The sequence below is a fragment of the Nelumbo nucifera genome, chromosome 1, assembly GCF_055504915.1.
Source record: "Nelumbo nucifera cultivar China Antique chromosome 1, China Antique-T2T, whole genome shotgun sequence".
Classification (NCBI taxonomy): Eukaryota; Viridiplantae; Streptophyta; class Magnoliopsida; order Proteales; family Nelumbonaceae; genus Nelumbo; species Nelumbo nucifera.
Genome location: NC_142649.1, coordinates 184574122 through 184581916, shown reverse-complemented (window position 1 = coordinate 184581916; position 7795 = coordinate 184574122). Strand labels below are relative to the sequence as shown.

General features: G+C 40.3%; 1 protein-coding gene across 1 annotated transcript; it reads left to right on the top strand.

Moving 5' to 3' along the window:
• The first annotated feature begins 1040 nt into the window (after positions 1 to 1040).
• Positions 1041 to 3241, top strand: LOC104596038 (aquaporin PIP1-2-like). The gene is made up of 4 exons (XM_010257025.3): positions 1041 to 1500; positions 1939 to 2234; positions 2721 to 2861; positions 2956 to 3241. The coding sequence occupies exons 1-4, from the start codon at positions 1173 to 1175 to the stop codon at positions 3049 to 3051; spliced, it is 861 nt and encodes a 286-aa protein (XP_010255327.1). The 5' UTR covers positions 1041 to 1172; the 3' UTR covers positions 3052 to 3241.
• Positions 3242 to 7795: the final 4554 nt, after the last annotated feature.

Genomic DNA, 7795 nt, shown 5'->3' with positions numbered 1-7795 from the left:
TGTTTTGGCGTCTACAATATTCCATATTCCATGAGCGCAAATCTCCGCCGTCGAAGAGAGATCTTTTTTTTTTTTTTGTAATAGCCGTCCAAAGAGAGATCCATTACATTCTTAATTTAAGGCTCCCAAGCAGATCAATTGTCTATTTTGCCCCTTTACATTTTATTGAAACCAAAAATTAATAATTTTAAAATGTCAAAAGATGTTTGTCAGTCCACGAGCAAGACTGGAAGACAGTTTAAAAGAAACTGTTGGGTTTTCGACAAATTTTCATCCGGAGACTGGTCTTGGACAGATGATTTTGTATTATATATTATTTGTATTTACGACTTACGAGGAGAAAAAATACCAAATCAACAGTTCTCAAACGACCAATTCCAATTCGATGGTCCACAAACCTGTAGATATCTAGATGAACGATTGGTATTGGATTTTCATGTAGTCGCTTGCATGCGTGAGGTTGCAGCTTGTACTTACTTGTCCGTCAACGGTCAATCTCTACCTGTATTCTTAATTTTTATTATTTTTGTATTGATGAATAAAGCAGATAAAAAGCAAGGAACGCTGGAATGGGAACCTTTTTCTATTTATTTATATAAGCATTAAGTGAAATCAGACGGTCCAGAGCAGATGATCAATATCCACTCATTATCTGCACAAAAAAGATAATAAAAACAAAATCAGCTTCTGTCAATATCCTTGAACCATCAGGCTTTACTCATTTGCCTTGCAAAATACTCAAAAACCTCCTTAAAATTTCTGACAATTATAAAACCTCTTCTATAATTTCATTTTAATAAATATCTCCATGAATTTTTTAGAAACTCGACAAAAACCTTACGGTGAACGGAAGGGAGGTTTTTATCGGGTTTTTCTCAAAAGTGTAGGGGAAGTATTTACTAAAATAAAACTATAAGGGAGATTCTTTTTATTTGTCAAAAAGTGCAGGAGAGGTTTTTGTATTTTATTCAATTTCTAAAAAAAGAAAACAAGGAATAAAACATTTAAAAGAAAAAAAAATCACCAAAGCTGCTTCTGATTACTCAGATAATCATCCACGCTATAAATTGGTGCAAGCGTTTTGCGTGTGCTTTGCTGTTCACGACCCTAGCTAGCTAGTGAAGTTCTTTTTGAGAATCGAGAGAGTGAAAGAAGAAAAACACAGAGTGAGAATGGAGGGCAAAGAGGAGGATGTTAAGCTTGGAGCTAACAAGTTCTCAGAAAGGCAGCCCCTAGGGACTGCAGCGCAGACAGACAAGGACTACAAGGAGCCACCACCAGCTCCTTTGTTTGAGCCCGGGGAGTTGAAATCATGGTCGTTCTGGAGAGCTGGGATTGCAGAGTTCATGGCCACTTTCCTCTTCTTGTACATCACCATTTTAACTGTGATGGGTGTGGGGAGATCTGGCAACAAATGTGCTTCAGTGGGTATTCAAGGAATTGCCTGGGCTTTTGGAGGCATGATCTTTGCCCTCGTTTACTGCACGGCTGGTATCTCAGGTTAGCGTTTCCTTTTTTCTTCTTCTTCGGCATAATTTTCTGCCATGGATTATTACATAAATTCTTTACTTCTGTTACTAGAATTTCAGCTTGTCTACAGAATTGTCCACAGGATATACATATTTTTCTTCTATTTTGTATTATCTACTTAGTGTGGTTTCTAATCTTCATCATGCTTTGTTTTTTCTAAAATATTTCATGTGCTGTTATTTCTGTCGTTCTTCATGTTTTAAACTTCTGTTTCTTCTCTTGTGTTCTGGAACCCTGTAAGAATGTTTGCAGTAAACCATATTCTGCGCTTTTTTTTTTTCTTGTTTCCCTGTGTTTCAAACAAATGCTAGGCTCTCAGTGTCTCTGGCTTTTCCCTTCGTCTATTCTCTTTGTCTTTGTTTGGGTCCAAAGCGTCTCTTCTAAGTTCTAACCCATGTTGATCTGCAGGTGGACACATCAACCCTGCTGTAACCTTTGGTATGCTGTTGGCAAGGAAGCTCTCCCTAGTCAGGGCAGTGTTCTACATAATAATGCAGTGCCTTGGTGCGATCTGTGGCGCCGGTGTTGTCAAGGGCTTCCAGAGGCATGAGTACGAACGGCTGAACGGCGGAGCCAACTTTGTTCAGCACGGCTACACCAAGGGCGATGCCCTTGGTGCTGAGATTGTTGGCACCTTTGTTCTTGTCTACACCGTCTTCTCTGCAACTGACGCCAAGAGGAATGCCAGGGACTCCCACGTCCCTGTAAGTATTAATTCTTTTCTTTAGTCTACTCAATCTAATCCTAGTTCCTTCTGTTCTAACTTCTGAGATGAGAATAAGATTACTGTACATGTATTGTGTTGTTGCCTTAGAACCAGCAAATCACCCAGCATACTTTAGATTAGATTGTCCTGTGAGGTGGTTTTGGGTTCCAGGGTTCTTTCTCTTTAGCTGGTTTTGATGGGGATTAGCCGATTTGGGTTGTCATCTAAAAACCAGAAGCGGTTTTGGTGGTATCTTCTGTGTCCCTTCGCTGGTTTTATTTTTCACTGATTGGGTGTGGTATCCTTTGTCTGTAGTCTGTACTGTGTATATGGCTGTAAAGTGTTCTTTACTCTGTGTTTGTCCCCACGGCGCGCAAGCGTACAAAAAGGGTTCACGTCTGTCTTCACGATGAATCCCCCGTCCGGTCGTCTCCCCACCTTGGTCTCATCTAATTTCTTCGTTTGATTATGATTTTGAATGCAGATTTTGGCTCCTCTGCCAATTGGGTTTGCAGTGTTCTTGGTGCACCTGGCAACCATCCCCATCACAGGAACCGGCATCAACCCTGCTAGGAGTCTCGGTGCTGCTCTCGTCTTCGACAGGGACTTTGCCTGGGATGATCATGTACGTATTAAACAAAAACAAAAACAGACCAAATACCAGTGTTTTGAATCGTTAATTTCTACATAAATTTAATCATTTGTTCCTTATTTTACAGTGGATCTTTTGGGTGGGACCCTTCATTGGAGCTGCTCTGGCTGCAGTGTACCACCAGATCATCATCAGAGCCATTCCATTCAAGGCCAGAGTGTAAATCTGTCACGCTACCTGAGGGATCACCCCATTCGTTGTTTCTTTATCTGTTACTTTATCCTCTTGTTTTATTTATAACTTTATTTATTTAAATACTTATCGTTGTTGTGTCTTTTGTTTTTGGGTTTCCCATGTTGATCGATAGATGTTTATTTTTGGGTGTAAATTATTAGTCAAGTTGGCTTGTGTGATGTGGTTTGCTTTTGGAACGAAGAGATTCTTTTTTTTTTTTGAGTTTCTTTTATAATTGTGTTCCCCTACCCTATCCAACCTGCCCCCTACCCTCTTGTTGGTTATTGGTGGTGTGGGTAGGGTTAGAAATTTACCTTTGAAAAAGAAGTGATCATGATATCTGAAAGCACCTTCATTGAATCATCATGCTCAAAAAGGAAAAGTAAAGGAAGCAGGAGAAAGAAAAAGGCCCTACCCCAACAATTAACAAACCTATGCTTTTAGTATTAGGAAACAAGTAAAGAAACATCATTGTTTCGAACAAAGTTAAAACGATGCATTTCTTTTCTTTTGCTCTGATCGAGGCTGAGGCACTCTTTATGTTACCCCACCCGGTTCTCTTCTCCAAGTTTTTAAGGCTTCGTTTGTTTTTTCTATGAGGCTTAATTTGGAAGGACCACAAATTAAATATAAACAAAATACAAGGTTTTGCATTCTATAGTCTACATATTTGTATTTGTACTCCTCCAAATTGCGCCTCATAAGATAAATTTTTAATATAAATTAGATTCGACTGCACAATAGTTGTCAAGGCAACCTCTGTTTTTTTCCCATTCCAGAGGAACATTTGTGCAAATACTCTTTACCAATGTTTATAAAGGTTTCTCTGTTTATCCCTTTCTTTTTCTGCATTTTCCTTCAAACCAAACATAACCTTAAGATACTAAGTTTATCAAAAGAAAAAAAAAATTAATGTACCAAAGGTTCAAAGCAAATGGCAACGCAATTTAAAAAAGGGCATTGGGAAGCGGTTTGGGTAAGGAAAATAAACCATCTGTTTGATTCTGAGGGCGTTTCCTGATGAGGTGTTTTCTCAATAAACGGCACTTTAAACGTTTCTTTATTTGACTGTTTGATTGGGTGTTTCTAGCAACAGCCCATAAAGTCACTCGTTTGGCTGAATGGTTGTTTGGCGGGGCATTTTAAGAAATAATAAATAACACGATTCATTATAATATTTTTTGGTGTTGAAGTGCAATAGAGTTGATTCCACAGTGTTAATTACTCACCCTATCGCACTAATGCATGATGAACGATCAATGTGGTGGTGGTAGTTACCCACACCATCTTTCCTTGCGTTGCGTGCATAAGAACCTCTGCCCCCCTCTTTCCTAAACATCCACAACATCTCCCCGTAACTTTTACACGCATCTACCTCTTTCTTTCATTCTTGAATCTCAACTCTCAGTTAGCCCTATAGATGGATCGAATTCAAATCGAATCAGGCTATATTAGAATTTGAAATCGATTATAAAGAATAATATTTGAATTCGATTCGACATCTGACAGATATCGAATATTTTAATTCGAATTCGATTATTAAATCGAATATTCGATTTGATTCGAATTTGACCGTCGCTATCACTGACACTACCATTGGTGATGGTAGTTGCTTGGGCGGCGGCGAATGGCGATGCTGAGTCAGTGAGTGGATTGGGAGAGTGAGTGATAGAGGAGAAGATGAGAGATGACTAACGAGAGAGGACTGAGGAGAGGCGGAGACGCGGAGGATGAGGGGCGGTGGCCGGTGATGGTGGTTGCTCGGGCGGCGACAATGTTGACTCTGTGAGTGGACTGGGGGTGAGAGATAGAGGAGAATATGAGAGACGACTAAGGAGAGGCGGAGCTGCAAAGGATGAGGGGTGGTGGCCAGTGCTGGTGGTTGCTTGGGCGGCAACAATGCTGAGTTAGTGAGTGGACTGAGAGAATGAGAGATAGAGAAGAAGATGAGAGACGACTGACGAGAGAGGGCTGAGGAGAGGCGAAGTCGCAGAGGATGAGGGGCGGTGGCCGGTGATGGTGGTTGCTCGGGCGGCATCCAATGAAGGCAAAGCGAGGGATGGAGGGTTAGGGTTTGAAACTTGAAAATTGAAAGGAGATGAAGATTGGAGAGAGGTAAGGTTCGACCTTTCGAATGTTCTCATTGAGATATGAGTCATTTCTATATATATAATCGATTCAAATATTTATCGGATCAGATTAACGCATATCTGAATTTGATCTGATAATTTAATCGACAAAAAAATAGTATTCGAATTCGACCAAATATCCAATTCGAATTATCCGAATTTAATTCGATTACACCAAATCTCGAATTCAAATTCGGATTTTCGAATACTGTTTATAGGCCTACTCTCAACAATGGGTCAAGGCGTTCACCATTTCAGCAGCAGGTTAGCAGTGACTCTTCTCCTCAACATCGCCGTAATGGCGTTCCCATTTGACACCAACGCAGCTCCTTTCCTCAACATCACTCTCAGGTTAATGGCGGCCACCCTTGATGCAACATTCTCATTCTTCAGCACAACAGAGTCGAACCACCGCTGATGCTCTACCACTTTACGGGGAGACCTTAGGAGAGTATAGAGCTATTCCTGAGAGCAGCGCCAGGAAACTTCAAGGAGGGGTTCGAAGTGGTGGTTGCGGAGACGAGGATGAATATCACCTGCGTGTTGAGCGACGTATTCCTATCATCCTATGGTTTGCAATCGACATGGCAGACGAGCTCGGCGTCCCGTGGATCCCCATTTGGATGTCTACGCTTTGCTCTTTATTAATCAGTCTCTTTAAGAGATGGGATGTCAGTGGGTTGAGAAATCGATCAATAGTGGTGTCGACAACGGACTTACCGGTGTCCACAGTAGCGACATGCGAAATGGCGCCTTTGTGAGGGCGATGAAAGATTTGGTACTTCGTTTTTGTTACAGTGATACGTGATGTATTTTCAATACTAATTATACCCCTATTTAAGTCTTGTCTTAAAATATTCCTACTATTTTTGACAATTGTCTTAAAGTATTCTTATACCCTACGTGACCTATAATTTTTTTTTCAAAATTCAATATTACCCTTTATACGTGGCGGACTACACTAACCTGAGCTTCCAGTGAACTGAACTTTGGCCTCACGTACACCTTTCCACCGTCTAGGAATAGGGCCGAGTTTCAGGTGGGAGAAAGTGCGAAGCTCCGTCTCTTACCATCCTCTAGCCAAAGGAGAAATTTCAGTGGCCAAGAAGCAGCAGGCGATGAAATTCCAAAAACAAATCTACTGCTTTGTGAAGTTGGGGCCAGAGGCCAATCGGGGGTATGTCATCGTTCAATGCGCCAATGGTGATGTCGATTCCAATGTTCGCTAAAGCTTTGATGATAGCTGGATTGTTGCCGTTTTCGATTGAGGTGGATTGAAGCAGTATTGTCGTCGCCAGAGGTGGGGGAAGGTTGTCGGCAACTGAAGAGCAAGTTCAGGGTGTCCCTTCCTCGTGGTCTTCTACAACCTAGACCTCATGGTCTTCTTCCAACATCTTGGGGATGACAAATATTCAAGAATCAAGTTTCTATGGACGACCTTGAGTAGATGTTGCGCTATCAGATGAGCTCACCGGAATCTTCTCTATGGACAATTTGAAAAGATGCTATCACCAAAGATATGGACGATTTGAAGAAGTTATCAGATCAAGCTTCTCTAAATATTGAGAGCAGATATGGATGATTTGTAGAAGCTATCAGATTTGAACGGACGACCTCCATTCTTTTGTCAATGGGCTTCGACGGTTAGAGAGAAGGCACGTATGGGGTTCGAGCAGAATATTGAGAGTGGATGTGAAGGGGCGGTGATGAAACATGCGCGCGCGCGAGAGAGAGAGATGTGGAGGGGTCCATCGCTGCTACAAAGGCAAGAGGGAAAGAAAATGAAGATGACGTGGCGAGAGAGAGAGGCCGATGTTATGCTGGCTTTGAAAGTTGAAAATAGTATGGGTACAAGGTAGTCCTCCACTCACATCTGCATATGTATCTGTTCAAAGCTCCTCCATAGGTGCCTACCTCATTTCAGATCAAGGGCTAGACCTGGGTAGCGAAGATAGATGGAGGAAGACAAAGAAGAACCAGAGGAGTACTTTAAGACAGTGATGGTAAGGAAGATAAGCCTTGACAATTTGAAAAAGGTGTCAAAAGTTTCATTTTGAAAATTTAAACATTAATGATCACAAAACAGTCTTTTTAATCATTTCATTAACGGAAACTGACAATAAGGAAGATTTAGTCAATTGTCAGAAAACAATAGGGATACAATTAGTCAATTTCCTAAATCTTAGGGGTAGTTTAAGAAATTTACCCTAAAGAATCAAAATTTAATGGTCCATATAAATTGTGATATAGTGGAACATAATTGATAATTGTTGAAAAATGATGGAAAAACTGACATATGTCTATATATATGCCTTAATTTTTATAAAAAAAATAATATATTTTATTAGTTTGGAAAATTGACTAATTATACCCCTACCGTTTCAATATTGTCTTAAAGTGCCCCTACTGTTTTTGACAATTGTTGCTATTATTAAATTGTAACGAAAAAAAGGGATTATAGCTGATAAGGGCAACTTTTGGGTCTTATTATCAACAAAAATAATCTTTTTAAAATAATTTCTAGAATAGGGTAGCTTTTTTAAAAAAATATCAAAAAATGATAGAAACACTTTTCATCTTCTTCCTCTTTCAAACCACCGAATA

Bases quoted from the DNA above. Each gene is read 5' to 3' on its own strand.
- LOC104596038 (XM_010257025.3), top strand. From the start codon at position 1,173: ATGGAGGGCAAAGAGGAGGATGTTAAGCTTGGAGCTAACAAGTTCTCA. The intron at 2,235-2,720 runs GTAAGTATTAAT...TTTTGAATGCAG, and splicing joins CCAGGGACTCCCACGTCCCT to ATTTTGGCTCCTCTGCCAAT. The intron at 2,862-2,955 runs GTACGTATTAAA...CTTATTTTACAG, and splicing joins ACTTTGCCTGGGATGATCAT to TGGATCTTTTGGGTGGGACC.